The sequence below is a fragment of the Aspergillus nidulans genome, chromosome VII (genome assembly GCF_000011425.1).
Source record: "Aspergillus nidulans FGSC A4 chromosome VII".
Lineage (NCBI taxonomy): Eukaryota > Fungi > Ascomycota > Eurotiomycetes > Eurotiales > Aspergillaceae > Aspergillus > Aspergillus nidulans.
The window spans coordinates 224918-241084 of NC_066263.1; the positions used below are offsets into that span (position 1 = coordinate 224918).

Here is a 16167-nt window from a genome sequence, read left to right on the forward strand (position 1 = left end):
CAGCGATAACGCCTGCATGGCAGGTCGTCAGTGCGGGGAAGTGGGGGAGATCACACGGTTAGAGCCGAGCCATTGACCTACCTATCTATGAAATATCGCCGTTGACCTCGCGTGGTCGTCTCTTACAGGCCAAGAGCTCCGGTTTGGATGCATGGCATCCGCGACATACCTCCAACATTGTCGCTTGGGGATACTGTGAGCTGCCCTGATAAGCCCTATCAAGTCTCGGCAGGACCTTCCTTTGGCCCACAGTGCCAGCCGATAGGCGCCCGCACAGATGGGCAGTGGACCTCTGCAAAGCGCTGAGGGTTAAATACCACCTCGTCACCTCCCCTCCCGACTCAGAGGGTCAGGTAATAACAGACATACACTATGTCTCAACTCACCAAAGACTCATCTATTCTCATCATCGGTGGCGGTACCTGGGGCTGCAGCACCGCTCTCCAGCTTGCGCGAGCCGGCTACAAAAACGTCACCGTCCTTGAGCGCAGTCCGATACCGTCACCCTCTGCTGCCGGAAATGATGTAAACAAAATCATGGAGGAGGGTGCGTTTATCTGCAGATACTTCAATCCAAGCGCTCCCGGTCTAAACTTGAGCTAGGCGCACCGTCCGACACAGACACCCCCGAGCAATACGTCTGGAACCGGATGCACCAGATCACCGCCAATGCCTGGAAGACCGACCCCGTATTTCGCCCCTTCTACCACCCAACAGGTTTTATTATGGCCGCGAGCCAGGACGATGCAATGCCTCATGTTGACAAGTACATTAGCACCTGCAGAGATAAACTCCGGTTACTCAACTCGGCCGCGGATTTCAGAGCTACAATGCCGTTGGGCGTCCTGACAGGGGACTTTTCCGGCTGGAAAGGTTTCTTCCGCGAGGCTGGCGCTGGATGGGTATTTGCGAGGGGGGCGCTAGAAGCGGCCTACAAAGAGGCTTCGCGGCTGGGCGTGAAGTTTGTTACGGGTGACGAAGGGGGTGTCAAGAGCCTTCTCTACACGGATGACCAAAGCGACATCGTCGGCGCAAAGACCGCCGACGAAAAAGAGCATCGTGCAGACCGCGTCATTCTCTGTGCTGGCGCTGGAAGTGACCAGTTACTTGACTTTGAGAAACAGTTGCGCCCGACGGCTTGGACACTTGCGCATATCCAGATGACGGAGGAGGAGAGGAAGCTTTGGAAGGATCTGCCTGTACTATTCAACGTCAATTCCGGTTTCTTTATCGTACGTTCCTAGCCAACTGCCTTTCACAAAGACGCTACTGACCGTATGGCTGCTAGGAACCCGACTCGACGGGGCAGCTAAAATTCGTCGACGAACACCCGGGCTACTGCAACATTCCCACCTCCGAGGTCTTGAATGACTTCCCTAAGTCCATTCCATTCGCCAAACATCAGATCCCACTACAGTCCGAGCACGCGGCACGGCAGTTCCTTCGCGATACGGTCCCCCAGATAGCGGATCGCCCCTTTGCCTTTGCGCGAATCTGCTGGGACGCCGACACGCCGGACCGCCAATTCCTTATTGATCAGCATCCGAAGTACAAGTCTCTCACAGTTGCAGTGGGAGGTTCTGGCAATGGCTTTATGATGATGCCGGCTGTGGGGATTGCCATTAAACAGAGGCTGGAGGGCGTGCTTGAGGAGAAGCTGAAGTATGCGTTTCGGTGGAGGCCGGAGACGGCAGTCCACAGGGACTGGAGGGACACTCAGGACAGGTTTGGCGGCACGGGAACCGTCAGGAACTTCCAGGACGTCGAGGTTTGGACAAGGGTTGGGGAGGAGATAATTTAGTTGAGATCGAAGTTGGCTTTATAGTTGTAACAGTGAAATCAGGGCACGAATCTTTAGTACTTCGTTGATCGCCACTCCACCAAGGGTTTGCCATTAAGCATAACTGGCAATATTTTTGTCAATTTGCCTTTTCGACCGTGTAAATGTCCCTATCCATACTCTCCGCAGTCAATATCCGGAGGTCAAGTGTGAAGACTGTTTACCCCAGCAAGATACTTGGACAAGCCTGGTTTGCAATCCATAGTTTCAGCAGGCTTCCTAGGTGGCCTTAAGCCTGGGATACTGGCTGGCTGCTAGCAATTGCCATGACTATGTTGGAGGAAATGTTCGAGAGGAATCTTGGGTCCATGAACAGAGTAGTCCCACTTCAAATGTTGCGTATGCCTGATATTACGGACCAATAGAGGAACAACCTGGCAGCAGCTAACTTGTATATCTCTAATCGCGTTGACGACCGTTCTGTGTCAGTGCAACTGCCACGCAAAGACTTCAGAATAATAAACTTTGCCAGAGAAGGCAGTTGTATTATGTTAATATCGCAACATTGTGAAAATTAAATGAACTAACAATCAAAAAGAAAGAAAATCCGAACTTTCCCTCCGTATTATCTAACCCGTGTGCTTTTGCAACGCAATCCAACTATTCCAGTTGACGACATTAATCCAAGCCAGCATAGGAAGAATACCAAAAACCTTCAGACAGCCGTACCCGCAAGCCTTGTTACCAACCAGCTATAGCAATCTTACCCGTTCAATTTCTTAATCCCCATCTAGACGCTTCCAGCACTCTGACTGTCGGGAGACGGGTTCCTTTGCCAGCCATGAGCATTCGCCTAGTTAGGGAGCGGCGGATGCCTACTTACTTCTGGGAACGAGGCCAGAATCGTTCCATGTCCCCAACAGGTAGAGTGATCGGCAGACCGACCGCGTCGAAAAGCTGAGCGATGAGGAGGTAGAACCCAAGGAGACTAGCGACGAACAGTGAAGCTCCAGCGCCCTAAAAGCGGGAAAGTCCTGTCAGCGATGACGACAACGGTGGAGCAAGGCGCGCTATAGAAGTATCAACAGACCTTGATGCATCTGTCACCGACAGCAGCGTCCCCTTCACCGAGTCGCCAGTAGCCCGCGGACAGGAGGAGGAAGACAAGAAGCAGGGACAGGAAGATGAGCGTGTAGACGACGTTGGTGCGAGTCGCGCAGAGCAGGAAGATCAGCATTAGAACGGCCATAGTTATGAAGAGGAATGCTGAAAGTATTTAAACTAGTTAGAGCGGCAGGTGGAGGTTGACTGAACTCGATATTGACAGACGTACCGTATGTATTCATAAAGCTAGCGCTCGTGAGACCGGCAGTTGTACTAGTCGCGGACGAGGAGTACGGTGCTAAGACAAGTATTAGGGTAAAGCAATGAATGCCACCAAGGCAAAAGATCTTACCGGCTGCGTTGAATGAGGGAATCATTGTAGCTGCGAACGCAAACCAGAACCCGCCTGTTGAGAGATAATGAAAATCAGAAGCAAGAACAAGCGGTAGCAATGGCTTGAAGGCCAGACTAACGCACCAATAGTTCCGAACACCACACAGGGGAATGTATTTCCAAGGATAAACTCGAGGATACTCGTGATGAGCAGTAGAAGTCCGCCAAGGAAGATAATCGGCCCACTGTTCTCGTTAGCTGTATCGCCTTGTAACATACAAGGCTATGCATTGAGTATCTGGACCATACTTACATGAAAGCAATTCCGTTACCGCTCGAGCCCCTCCAGGCCATCAGGCAGCAGGAGAGGGGGGTAGTGGTAATGACAAAGCCCCCTAGTGCCCTGAAGAATGGAAACTCGTGCGTTAGTTCACCGAGTGAGTGTCTGGGGACATGCAGAATGCTCACAATGGAGTTGGATTGCCGACTTTCCTAGCCAGGCTGGGCTGCTGGCGCATCATTGGGGACAGATACAGCTTTTCGAATTGCTCCGCAGAGAGGGTGATAGAGGACGGTATCGTGGAGAGATGATGGCCCTTGGCCTCACCGTTACTGATCTCGGTAGTCATTTCTGCTGTTTCTGGGCTCAATGCTTTGGTATCTCAAAGGAGAGGAGAAGCGTCCGTGGAAGGCAGGAAGACCTACAAGACCTGGCACTCAGAAAGAGGGCGGTTGCTCTTAAGTGTAGGGCTGCGCAGGGGAGGAACTCTGGGGTTGTCAAATGCGGCAGACGGAAATCTACATTAGCAGCGTCAATCCACCCCCTTTTGGTGAACCATAAAGGGGCTAGTCTACCCCAGCTTCGAATCAGAATAATATAAATGCGGGGAAAGCTTTAGGTATGCGGACAGATCCATACTGGGTCCTCCAAGAGATCGGCCCGCACATCTGACGTGGTTTCAAGGTTCGACCCATGCGGAGCCGCATTGGAGGATCTATCCCTGTAGGTACCTTAGCTAAAGATCTACGCCGTATGGCCAAGCGGAAGATATAGGAACGATCGGCCATGAAGTCGTGTCTTCTACAAACTCTCGTATATTCACTAGGTTCGACGTCTGCTAAACTAACCTGACCTAACCTAACCTTAACTCCCTGCCAGTTCAGCCCATGCGGACCCGGCAGTCATGTCTTTCGCTTCAGATTGAACGCGGCTGCCTCGTCTCGATCAGGATTTAGCAGAAGACAGTACACACTGAAAAAGTACCACAATAAAGAAGCTATATTGCAGGCCAAATAGCCGTCTGCTCGGTCTGTTTATTCAACCTGGCCTCTTTCATCGTTTTTCCCTTTTCCTTATTAAACCATATATCTCCAGCAGAGATGGACGACCCTTTACTCCGCGCCTGGACGACGCAATATACAAACTCACCAATCACAACACCACGGTCTGCTACACCTGGAGAGTGCCGCCTACGCCCACCGCGCGACGAACGCGTGGAGAAGCCTCGACACCCCAAGAATCCTCCAACCCCGCCTTCCATGTCCATGCCCTATGCTGTCAGCTCTGTGCCCCAAGGAAACATGTGCAATGTGGACCGGGGCAACGGCGCACTTGAGTATATCAACCCGAGCCTGCTGCTATTTCCACAAGACTATGCAAGCCAAGAGTCCAACAATTATGCGAGCGCAAGACGGGTTAGTGACCGACGGATTGGTCAGTCTCCCTATACGCGTCCCAATACACCGAACGTGGAAGGTGTCTCCAATGTGTCTTCGTCGGATCAACGGTCCTCGCTGTCCGGGCGCAACGGGCGAGAGGAGCAATCCAACCCGCCAGTAGATATTTTCGAAGGGATTCTAGCAAAAATGCTGGCGTTTGATGTTGTGCGGCCGCCGTCTACGAACGAATTAGGCAATGATGAGCCTCCGCGTGAGGTGGAGGCGAAACAACCGACTGTCCATCATGGATTTGCAATTAGTGTTGGCTGGTCCAGTACATTCTTCCCCGATGACATACAGGAGGGGTCAGGGCATTCGAGAAATACCGTGGATACAGTTGGGCATTTCTAGGGCTGAATGGGAAGGAGAGAGTTTTGAAATAGGCGTTCCGTTCTGCTTAGGGTATTTGGGAACAATCAATGTTCAATGTACATTTAATCCACGATTTTATAAAACGTCATCCTTTGCCCTCCCTTCTTATTTGCCAATACCAAAAATCTTACTCCAGTGGTTCGGTAATCGCAGAGTTAAATCTGGGCTCGGTGGCAGATCTGCGATGCTCCATAACCGTTCAGATGTTGATTGGAACTGGGTGGGGTAGACAGCTCGAAGACCGAGTGAACGTATACCTAAGACACTTTGACACGGCCGGAACACTGTAAGTCCCTTCGTATTTCTCCGCCTGTGTGGAGCTACCATCCAATAACCCCCAGCTGAAAAGCTGATTGTGATAGTTCCCACTTGTCCGTCCGCATCGGCATCCGCAGCTCGGGATAGTTCCGACCTAGGATTGGATGCATGCGGAACCGCACGAGGGCGGGGCGGAAATTGACACACCACTCCTCTCCACGCACCGTTCAAGAGGTACGCGTATAGAGCCGTATAGAGCAGAGACGGAGCACTTTCTGGTACTGTCCGCACGGGATGTCCGCACGGAGAGCCACAAACGAGCGGGGCCCCGTACGTGCTCTCCTACCCCAGGATCGCATCCCCGCATAGCTGAACATCTATATAAAGACCCCCAAGGTTCTCAGTCTCACCAACATCATCAACCAACAATCAACAGTTCTCTACTCAGTTAATTAGAACTCTTCCAATCCTATCACCTCGCCTCAAAATGTCCATCCCCACTATGCAATGGGCCCAGGTCGCCGAGAAGGTCGGCGGCCCGCTCGTCTACAAGCAGATCCCCGTCCCTAAGCCCGGTCCCGACCAGATCCTTGTGAAGATCCGCTACTCTGGGGTTTGCCACACCGACCTACACGCTATGATGGGTCACTGGCCAATCCCCGTCAAAATGCCGCTCGTCGGTGGGCACGAAGGAGCAGGAATCGTCGTGGCAAAGGGCGAACTGGTCCACGAATTCGAGATCGGCGACCAAGCTGGCATCAAATGGCTCAATGGTTCCTGCGGAGAGTGCGAGTTCTGCCGCCAATCGGACGACCCCCTCTGTGCACGCGCCCAGCTCTCTGGGTATACTGTTGACGGCACGTTCCAGCAGTATGCGCTCGGAAAGGCGAGTCATGCGTCGAAGATCCCTGCGGGCGTCCCGCTGGATGCCGCGGCCCCAGTACTCTGTGCCGGTATTACAGTGTACAAGGGATTGAAAGAGGCCGGGGTCCGGCCGGGCCAGACCGTGGCGATCGTGGGTGCCGGTGGCGGCCTGGGATCCCTTGCACAGCAGTATGCGAAGGCGATGGGGATCAGGGTTGTCGCGGTCGATGGGGGAGATGAGAAGCGGGCCATGTGTGAGTCGCTTGGAACAGAGGTATGTACATGTTCTCAATCTCAGGAAGCAAGCAACTGACCTGGACAGACATATGTCGACTTCACCAAATCTAAAGACCTGGTGGCCGACGTCAAGGCAGCGACGCCGGATGGTCTCGGTGCGCACGCGGTGATCCTGCTTGCCGTGTCAGAGAAGCCCTTCCAGCAAGCCACTGAATATGTGCGCTCTCGCGGGACAATTGTTGCTATTGGCTTGCCGCCAGATGCGTACCTCAAGGCCCCTGTGATCAACACAGTTGTTCGCATGATCACTATCAAGGGCAGCTACGTTGGAAACCGACAGGACGGTGTCGAGGCTCTGGACTTCTTCGCTCGCGGCCTGATCAAGGCTCCGTTCAAGACGGCTCCTCTGAAGGATCTGCCGAAGATTTACGAGCTTATGGGTGCGTTGACTCCCATATCCGATCTCATTCTCTTTGCGCGATATATTTAGATACTAATGGCTTGCAGAACAAGGCAGAATCGCCGGTCGTTATGTGCTAGAGATGCCAGAATAAGCGTTTCAACGGCCACGGGCTGGAACTACAAACACAATCGTCAGATGTTTCATGTTTATGATGTCCATGCTTGATATCTTTGTATATAGTTTTCAATCAAGATGGTACAATGATTTTGGCCTTGGTTCAACCGATTTCCCTTCCACTTTTCCTAGCCTGATACGGATAGCACTTGTAAGCAATCATAAACCACAGACTGGATAGACTGGGAAGTATAGGTATTATGGTAGCCAAATGCGATGATTTGACTTTGAATCAAGGCTCAAACAGCCCCTCACCCGTCTTCCTTTTTTTTGCGTGTTATTTTTTTAGTCGGATTCCAGCCAAGGCCACTTGCCACAGCTCTGCTCAATATTTATGCACATATAATACTCTATGCCGGTGATTCATCAGTAGCAGAAAGGATCGTTTTGGCATCTCTTCGAGCCAAGGTTGTATCCAAGGTTTCAACTTACAATAGTACAGCTCTAGCACTGTTAGACCTACTGCAAGCTATTCCAAGATGCAGGGGTGAGCTACAATATTAGCTTAATATAGACTCAATTAGCTCAATACCAGATGCCCAGTCTTGATCACTACCAGAAAGTGTGCGGAATATTCCGACTCTTGGACAGTGGAGCGCTCTTCCCAGCTAGCCGCACAGAGACAACCTCTAGCTTGTGCATGCCTCTTTCTTGCTCCAGAGATCCTCTCAGCTCTTGATAAAATCCCCACTCCTATCTCGCTCAGTTTCTCTGATCGTGTGCCCAAATGTTCTAATCCCCCTCATGAGTAAGAGTACCATGTACGCTCATCCTCTAGTAATTTCAACAATTCACAATAACACGGAGCGTTGTGCTGAGATAACGTATTCATAGGAATACGGTACCTGCACTACCTGAAATAATGTAGATTATCATCAAGTAAGAGAAAAGAAGAATGTAAGAAAGAAGGGAATAATTGACTTCCTCGTTCTTTAAAACCTAGTAAAGTTGCATACTGCTCATCAAGCATGGAGTCACTACTAAGATATTATATTTTGTTTAATTCTTGTAATTAGAGCTTCTATGTAGTCTTACTAGTTTTAAACACGGTAGTCGATCTATATATTTTGCGCGAACAGAGTTATGGCTGTATCGTAGTCCTTATGTCGGTCGCCTATCATCCTACATTTTATCTTACTACTCCTGAGCACGACCTGACCATTATTAAAGGCAAGCACTCCTTGAGGATTTATTCGTCAAGAATCTCAGCTCTAGTCCGCTTTTCAACCCTTCTTCGACGGATCTTCGTCACGAAATTTATTGGATATACTCCAACAAATTTGTAGGGGTATTGGTTTTGATACCATTTTTCATCTCCCAGTCATTATCAAGCCTTTCAGAAAGGATTTCCTTTGCTCGCTTGCTAGCCTAGTGTCCGCTACTCGCAATATCTATATACAAGTACCCCATAGCTTCTGGGTCTGCCGTAGGGTCGACCAGTATCCCCGCTGTCTCCGTCTCTTGGCACTGAATGGGCATGGACGGCTTTGGAGCCGTCTCAGCGTGCTTTAGTCCCCGGCTCAGCACCAATTTTAAAAAGCAGACTATACTTACTCTGAGTTGACATGTGTAGGGATACCATGGGTTTTGCTGGAGTACGAATTGCCCGATGTGGGTACGTGGGTACTGACATTTCTCCATATTCTCGCTTACAATGATTAGCCGTCCCTCATGTCGAGCAAAGCCTATCCGGGAATATGTGCACGAGCCAACGCCAACGACTCAGTCTGCAACGCGCTCCTGTTTCGTACAGAGGATTGCCGTCTTACCTCGACATATGTTTCACCGAAATAACGTTTCGGGGCAATGGAAATTTCCAGATGATGGGCTAGCGGAAATGCGGGGGGCGGCCATGCGGAGCCGCACGCGTTCTGTCGTCACTGGACGACAAACGGCGGAAACTCTGGTTTAAAGTTTGATATCGAGCGCCGAAGCCTTATGTCCACTACCAGCTGGGAGATGACCCGTCAAAGGATCTTCATTTGACTCTCATTCAGCTATACCATCCCATGGGTCCAGAGTACATCGGTGCAGTAGACTGATTTCAGTTCCGGATGGATTGCTCGAGGGTCGTCGTACTCAGACCAACACACATTTCGAAGCAATATACGGTCAGACTTGCCGTGCCATATAACATTTGAGCTCTCAATCCGACCCAGAAGGATGGATACTATACTGCTTTCTTCCAGATCTTGGGACTCGGAACTCCGGGAACCCCAAGGCCTCACTGATCAGCCCTAAAATGAGTGGTGGATATTCCATGTTCCCCACATTAAGCTTCTTCTCATTGGCCTTTGGGCACTCCGACTCCGCTCGACCGCGACGAACCCTGGCCAGGGGAACCTGGGTATCCAGGTCATGTGCTGGAACCCCGCATGCTCCAGGCCTCATTCCCCAGATTTCGACTCCATGGCTGACAGCATCCAGACCGCACGTTTTTGGACTTCTGATACCATCTATACAGATATCACTGTCGATATTCTCCTGCACACAGCATGGCAGATACGCGCCGACGCCAGAATCATAGCTGCGATCCCTGTCGCAAGGGCAAGCGACGCTGTGATGCCCCGGTAGGTTGCCGATATCGGCTCCCCAGCGTGTGCACTGACAGTCGCTGAGATGTAACACAGGAAAATAGAAACGAGGCCAATGAAAACGGCTGGGTTTCGTGTTCAAATTGCAAGCGTTGGAACAAGGATTGTACCTTCAATTGGCTCTCATCCCAACGCTCCAAGGCAAAAGGGGCTGCACCTAGAGCGAGAACAAAGAAAGCCAGGACCGCAACAACCACCAGTGAACCATCAACTTCAGCTGCAACAATCCCTACACCGGAAAGTGACAATCACGATGCGCCTCCAGTCATAAACTCTCACGACGCGCTCCCGAGCTGGACTCAGGGGCTACTCTCCCACCCCGGCGACCTTTTCGATTTCAGCCACTCTGCTATTCCCGCAAATGCAGAAGATGCGGCCAACGTGCAGTCAGACGCACCTTTTCCGTGGGATCTAGCCATCCCCGGTGATTTCAGCATGGGCCAACAGCTCGAGAAACCTCTCAGTCCGCTCAGTTTTCAAGCAGTCCTTCTTCCGCCCCATAGCCCGAACACGGATGACCTCATTCGCGAGCTGGAAGAGCAGACTACGGATCCGGACTCGGTTACCGATACTAATAGTGTACAACAGGTCGCTCAAGATGGATCGCTATGGTCTGATCGGCAGTCGCCGCTACTGCCTGAGAACAGTCTGTGCATGGCCTCAGACAGCACAGCACGGCGATATGCCCGTTCCACAATGACGAAGAATCTGATGCGAATCTACCACGATAGTATGGAGAATGCACTGTCCTGCTGGCTGACAGAGCACAATTGTCCATACTCCGACCAGATCAGCTACCTGCCGCCCAAGCAGCGGGCGGAATGGGGCCCGAACTGGTCAAACAGGATGTGCATCCGGGTGTGCCGGCTAGATCGCGTATCTACCTCATTACGCGGGCGCGCCCTGAGTGCGGAAGAGGACAAAGCCGCAGCCCGAGCCCTGCATCTGGCGATCGTAGCTTTTGCGTCGCAATGGACGCAGCATGCGCAGAGGGGGGCTGGGCTAAATGTTCCTGCAGACATAGCCGCCGATGAGAGGTCCATCCGGAGGAACGCCTGGAATGAAGCACGCCATGCCTTGCAGCACACGACAGGGATTCCATCATTCCGGGTTATATTTGCGAATATCATCTTTTCTCTCACGCAGAGTGTGCTGGATGATGATGAGCAGCACGGTATGGGTGCACGTCTAGACAAGCTACTCGAAAATGACGGTGCGCCCGTGTTCCTGGAAACCGCGAACCGTCAGCTTTATACATTCCGACATAAGTTTGCACGAATGCAACGCCGCGGTAAGGCTTTCAACAGGCTCCCGGGAGGATCTGTCGCATCGACATTCGCCGGTATTTTCGAGACACCGACGCCGTCGTCTGAAAGCCCACAGCTTGACCCGGTTGTGGCCAGTGAGGAGCATCGCAGTACATTAAGCCTTATGTTCTGGCTAGGGATCATGTTCGATACACTAAGCGCTGCAATGTACCAGCGACCACTCGTGGTGTCAGATGAGGATAGCCAGATATCATCGGCATCTCCACCAAGGCGCGGCGCTGAAACGCCGATCAACCTAGACTGCTGGGAGCCCCCGAGACAGGTCCCGAGCAATCAAGAAAAGAGCGACGTATGGGGCGACCTCTTCCTCCGCACCTCGGACTCTCTCCCAGATCACGAATCCCACACACAAATCTCTCAGCCAGCGGCTCGATGGCCCTGCACCTACGAACAGGCCGCCGCCGCTCTCTCCTCTGCAACGCCCGTCAAAGTCCTCCTCTACCGCCGCGTCACGCAGCTCCAAACCCTCCTCTATCGCGGCGCCAGCCCTGCCCGCCTTGAAGCGGCCATCCAGAGAACGCTCTACGTTTATAATCACTGGACAGCGAAGTACCAACCATTTATGCAGGACTGCGTTGCTAACCACGAGCTCCTCCCTTCGCGCATCCAGTCTTGGTACGTCATTCTAGACGGTCACTGGCATCTAGCCGCGATGTTGCTAGCGGACGTTTTGGAGAGCATCGACCGCGATTCGTACTCTGATATCAACCACATCGACCTTGTAACAAAGCTAAGGCTCGATAATGCACTAGCAGTTAGTGCCCTTGCGCGCTCTTCACTCCGAGGCCAGGAGCTGGACCCGGGCAAAGCATCTCCGATGTATCGCCATTTCCATGATTCTCTGACCGAGGTGGCATTCCTGGTAGAACCGTGGACCGTCGTTCTTATTCACTCGTTTGCCAAAGCTGCGTATATCTTGCTGGACTGTTTAGATCTGGACGGCCAAGGAAATGCACTAGCGGGGTACCTGCAGCTGCGGCAAAATTGCAACTACTGCATTCGGGCGCTGCAATTTCTGGGCAGGAAGTCGGATATGGCGGCGCTGGTTGCGAAGGATTTAGAGAGAGGTTTGAATGGGAAAGTTGACAGCTTTTTGTAGATTACTTTTACTGTTACTAACGCATTTCCCATCCTCCAAAAATGCTTTTTTAGGCGTCAGTTGGACTATGCTAGGATCCGCAGAGTACTTCAATGCTCAAATGATACCTTTGGAACGTAAGGATATGAGGCTCTGTCTAAAAAAAAAGGCACCTAAATCAAAACCAGCCCAGTATGGGCATTGTCCAAAGACCGCAACTAAAGGGGCTTGGGAACATTGCCAGATATATATAGTAGACTCAGGAATGTGAAGCTGCACCGCTCGCACATGGTCAGACCACGAGATAACCACCAAGTACGACAGACTTCCTTTTAAACAGCGTCGACGATTTTTCGACAAAAAGATTCCCCTCTTCATATTCCCCGCTTTCTCTACCCCACATATCATGTATATTTTGCAAAACACAGTAGAAGGAGCACAAGGTACCTGGCCCTCTGTGTGTATAGCGGACAATCTCCGAAATCTTCCTCGCTGGGGTTTTTGCCGAGGCAAGGACATACCCCCTTGCGTTTCATTTACAAGCCGAGGGCTCTAAACCAGCTGATGGCGATTATCATGTTGAGCTGCTGCCTACTGTATTCAGTTACTCCGGTAAGTGATCAGCGACGTGCGTCGGACGGGGGTTACCACACGAGAACCTTGAAGCCCCAGTAGGGTGTCCTGACTCCAGGCAACCTTCCCATGGATGATAGCTTGTAGTCCAGAGGAATTGCGTACGGTTCATGCATTAGGGATCATAGACATGTCGATATTGTGGAGGCAACGATTAAGAGTCGAATGACTGGCAAGACTCTAACCCAGCTACGAGGTGCAGAATCAAAGCCACTGTTGAGGGTTTCTGGGGTTGTGTTTCTTAATCTTCCAGGTAGGGATCAGCCATTCTCTTGAGGCTTGGTATCTCCAAGCTTCGCCTAGTACTAACTATTCGCTGTTGACAAGGCCTCGCGTCGAGGGCAGTCGGTGTTTCTCCGGTCTCGCGTGGGTGTCCAGAATAAGAAATAACCACGATTTCTTTTGTGCTTGGCGGTCAATCCCTGCCGCAAGTGTCATTCGTATTCTTGAGTCCACCAATAGAGAGCGCTGATTGGACATATTTCTCCCCGACCCCCGCATTCCAGCGATGATCAGCAGGGAAGCAGCCGATCGGGTAACTGGCCGACTGGACTCTATAAATCTTGCTTTCATCCGCCTAATGCACATTGCTAAACCTTCCCTCGCTTGTTCTCCGACGTTTGAACCGCGAGTACCAGTGCCTAGCAAGATGCTCTTCAAGAACGCCTCCTTCCTTTTTCCCTTAGTCCTGCCCCTAGGTGCCCTGGCGTCTTCAGGCCCCGGAAATGGCACCTCGGGCTTCATGACATTTCAACCGGGCTTCAAGGCCATTCTCGGCGAGCACCCGAAACTTGAACTTCTCCATGAAAATAGGACATATCCCTTCGCCCATGAAGCTCCAGTCTACATCCCGGACACAGGTGACCTCTTCATAGTCGGCAACTACCAGACCCCAACAGGTGGCCAAGCGATCCAAATCTCCCGCATGGTTCCCCAGAAGAATGGCAGCTATGTGCGCGAGATCATTCACCCCGACATTCCCATGGCCAACGGGGCTATCAACTACAATGGCGGCATTCTTTTCTGTGACCAGGGCACAAAAGAGCGTCCTTCTTCCCTGATCTTCATGAACGCGACCGCCCCCTACGAGACCAAAGTCCTGCTCGACAGCTTCTACGGCCGTCACTTTAACAGTCTTAACGACCTCGACGTGCATTCAGACGGCAGTATCTGGTTCACGGACCCGACATACGGCTACGACCAGGGCTTTAGCATGAAGCCGGACCTGCCAAACCAGGTCTACCGATTCAATCCCAAAACCGGCGACGTGCGCGTGGTGGCTGACCAGATTGGCCAACCGAATGGCATTGCCTTCTCGCCGGACGAGAGTATCGTCTATGTAACCGATACCGATGCTGTTTGGGGAAACGGCGATAATGACTCCACCAGGCCTGCGACTATGTATGTCTCTTTCTATCATTTTCCTCTGTACAACAGGAAGGTACTAATAGCTGCAGCTACGCTTTTGACGTCAAATACTACTCCGGTTCTCCTTTCCTTATGAACCGCCGTGTCTTTGCGTACACCGATAACGGCATCCCCGACGGTGTCAAAACGGACACCGAGGGCAACGTGTATGCCGGGTGCGGCGATGGAGTCCATGTCTGGTCCCCCGCCGGTGTGCTGCTGGGCAAAATCCAGCTTCCTGGCACCTCGGCCAACCTGGCGTTTGCCAAACCTGGCGAGATGTTTGCGCTGAACGAGTACCGGCTCTGGAAGGTTACTCTGAGCCAGAATGTTCAGGGGACTATTCTCAATGAACTTTAAATGACTTGTGATATGATTGATTGAATATGGATTTAGATAATACATGTATATAATTAGTTATTTGTAGATAGGCCTTTGCTCTAACACGGGGCGATATGTGAATGAATATCCTACCAAATCCACTACATCGAGGATTAAAAGTGCTCAATAGACGTTAAAGGCAGAGCAAATCACCCCGATCATGGTTATGTCTCTGCCCAATTAAGGAAAAACCGTACTGCGGATGATCGTCTTAAGAAAAACGTTCTCGCTATCGCCACCACAATATCATCCCTTATAGTTATCATGTTACTGTATGCGCCCTCTCAATTCAACTGATCCTGAAGGACCCACAATAATCCACTCCCAGGAAGAACAGGACATAGTACTCCGTGTTATCCCAATGCCGACCAAGTGTATAGTAAACACCGCGCCCAGAGAGTTCAGCCAAGCGCCCACAACTGCTAGTGGAGCGAATGCTCCAAAGAGCCTTCTTGGTTGCTGAGATACCGCTTTTCCCATAGGGATTTAGCTGCCCTCAGCAGTTAGTTAGGAGGGGAGGATGGGTACGCCGGAAATGCCGCAGTGGTAACCAGCGTTAGTTCGAACAGTACCAAAGATTGGCGAAGGGTTAGTCTAGACATAGCAAGTTTTGTTAATTATACTAATGGACTGGTGTTTGCGTATCTCATATTGACGCATAAATATGGAAATATAAATAAATTTCTCGAGCGCACCTCAAGTGCAAGAACAATGACATACAACTCTGGCCAAGAAACCCCGGCTACACATACAGCGCCACGCTGCGTCAGAGAACCGGCCAGTGTCCCGGTTCAATTGGTCGAGGGAGCTTGGGGTTTAGTCGTCAGGTACGAGCGGCCTGCATGTTGAAGACAATAATGGGACAATCACGAAAGACCCGACTTACCCATGCCGGATGCTGTGATATTCTACATCCATAGTGTAGGTACCTAGGAGGAATACCCGGAGACAGAACCTACTATTATCATGTTTGCTCAGCGGGTATGTCGAATATAGCGCCCTTGGGAGAGGTGCCAGAGCTTTTATTCTCAACATTTGGGGTCTCATTCTCGTTTGGGCGACTCTCCGGAGCTGGGAGTCTTATGGCTTCACTGAAGAGTCAGGCGACCGCAAAACGCACGATTCGGGATGTACGTCTCCACAGTTCTCCTGCTTCGATTGTTAGGACGCATTCCGTATAGTAGTGTCTCGTCAGCCCCAATTTATCATTCAGTATCCACAAGGGTCACTCAAATTCGTCTCCGACGAGCCGAACATGCACGTTGCCATCATGACCTTCAAATGCTTGACGTTTAAGGAATATGCGAGTCCTACCGAGCTCCTACCTGTGCGCAGGACATATCGACCTATTGTTGAAAGCCCAGAAGCTGGCCAAATACCTCAATACCAACAGCCCAGGCCGCAAAATCTGGGCTAACTCCGAGGCTCGTTGCTCTCTTGGCCTCTGACATCCGATAAAGGGTGCCGATGAAACATCGGAGATATCGAGCATATCCAATCGC

The 16167-nt window shown here is 51.4% G+C and overlaps 7 protein-coding genes across 7 annotated transcripts, besides 4 other annotated features; 6 read left to right on the forward strand and 1 right to left on the reverse strand.

Annotated features, from left to right (window-relative positions):
* Positions 1–16167: part of a sequence feature (contig 1.168 1..229305(-1)) that runs on past the window's edge.
* ANIA_08982 (protein alcU) lies at positions 373–1801 on the forward strand (the record flags this gene model as incomplete). The annotated part of the gene is made up of 3 exons (XM_677159.1): positions 373–547; positions 604–1232; positions 1289–1801. 3 exons carry the CDS (start codon positions 373–375, stop codon positions 1799–1801), a joined length of 1317 nt encoding a protein of 438 aa, XP_682251.1.
* On the reverse strand, positions 2660–3846 carry ANIA_08981 (ethanol catabolism transcriptional activator alcS; the record flags this gene model as incomplete). The annotated part of the gene is made up of 7 exons (XM_677158.2): positions 2660–2797; positions 2871–3046; positions 3114–3182; positions 3237–3290; positions 3362–3462; positions 3531–3620; positions 3686–3846. 7 exons carry the CDS (start codon positions 3844–3846, stop codon positions 2660–2662), a joined length of 789 nt encoding a protein of 262 aa, XP_682250.2.
* On the forward strand, positions 4598–5287 carry ANIA_08980 (protein alcM; the record flags this gene model as incomplete). Its single annotated transcript, XM_677157.1, has 1 exon — positions 4598–5287. The coding sequence occupies one exon, from the start codon at positions 4598–4600 to the stop codon at positions 5285–5287; it is 690 nt and encodes a 229-aa protein (XP_682249.1).
* ANIA_08979 (alcohol dehydrogenase alcA) lies at positions 5996–7353 on the forward strand. Its single transcript, XM_677156.2, has 3 exons — positions 5996–6704; positions 6753–7107; positions 7175–7353. Exons 1-3 carry the CDS (start codon positions 6054–6056, stop codon positions 7219–7221), a joined length of 1053 nt encoding a protein of 350 aa, XP_682248.1. The 5' UTR covers positions 5996–6053; the 3' UTR covers positions 7222–7353.
* ANIA_08978 (transcription factor alcR) lies at positions 9740–12265 on the forward strand (the record flags this gene model as incomplete). The annotated part of the gene is made up of 2 exons (XM_050612703.1): positions 9740–9814; positions 9875–12265. 2 exons carry the CDS (start codon positions 9740–9742, stop codon positions 12263–12265), a joined length of 2466 nt encoding a protein of 821 aa, XP_050468592.1.
* Positions 12651–12701: a sequence feature (Short protein (ANIA_11638, CBF84529.1) was converted to a misc_feature.).
* Positions 12849–12856: a sequence feature (Short protein (ANIA_11638, CBF84529.1) was converted to a misc_feature.).
* Positions 13131–13134: a sequence feature (Short protein (ANIA_11638, CBF84529.1) was converted to a misc_feature.).
* Positions 13527–14644, forward strand: ANIA_08977 (protein alcP; the record flags this gene model as incomplete). The annotated part of the gene is made up of 2 exons (XM_677154.1): positions 13527–14278; positions 14335–14644. 2 exons carry the CDS (start codon positions 13527–13529, stop codon positions 14642–14644), a joined length of 1062 nt encoding a protein of 353 aa, XP_682246.1.
* On the forward strand, positions 15377–16082 carry ANIA_08976 (uncharacterized protein; the record flags this gene model as incomplete). Its single annotated transcript, XM_677153.1, has 5 exons — positions 15377–15492; positions 15541–15586; positions 15618–15646; positions 15683–15795; positions 15847–16082. 5 exons carry the CDS (start codon positions 15377–15379, stop codon positions 16080–16082), a joined length of 540 nt encoding a protein of 179 aa, XP_682245.1.

What these genes read in the sequence shown, in the direction of transcription:
- ANIA_08979 (XM_677156.2), top strand. Translation starts at nt 6,054, where the DNA reads ATGTCCATCCCCACTATGCAATGGGCCCAGGTCGCCGAGAAGGTCGGC. An exon ending in GTGAGTCGCTTGGAACAGAG is followed by an intron (nt 6,705 to 6,752) that starts GTATGTACATGT and finishes TGACCTGGACAG; the next exon opens with ACATATGTCGACTTCACCAA. An exon ending in GAAGATTTACGAGCTTATGG is followed by an intron (nt 7,108 to 7,174) that starts GTGCGTTGACTC and finishes AATGGCTTGCAG; the next exon opens with AACAAGGCAGAATCGCCGGT.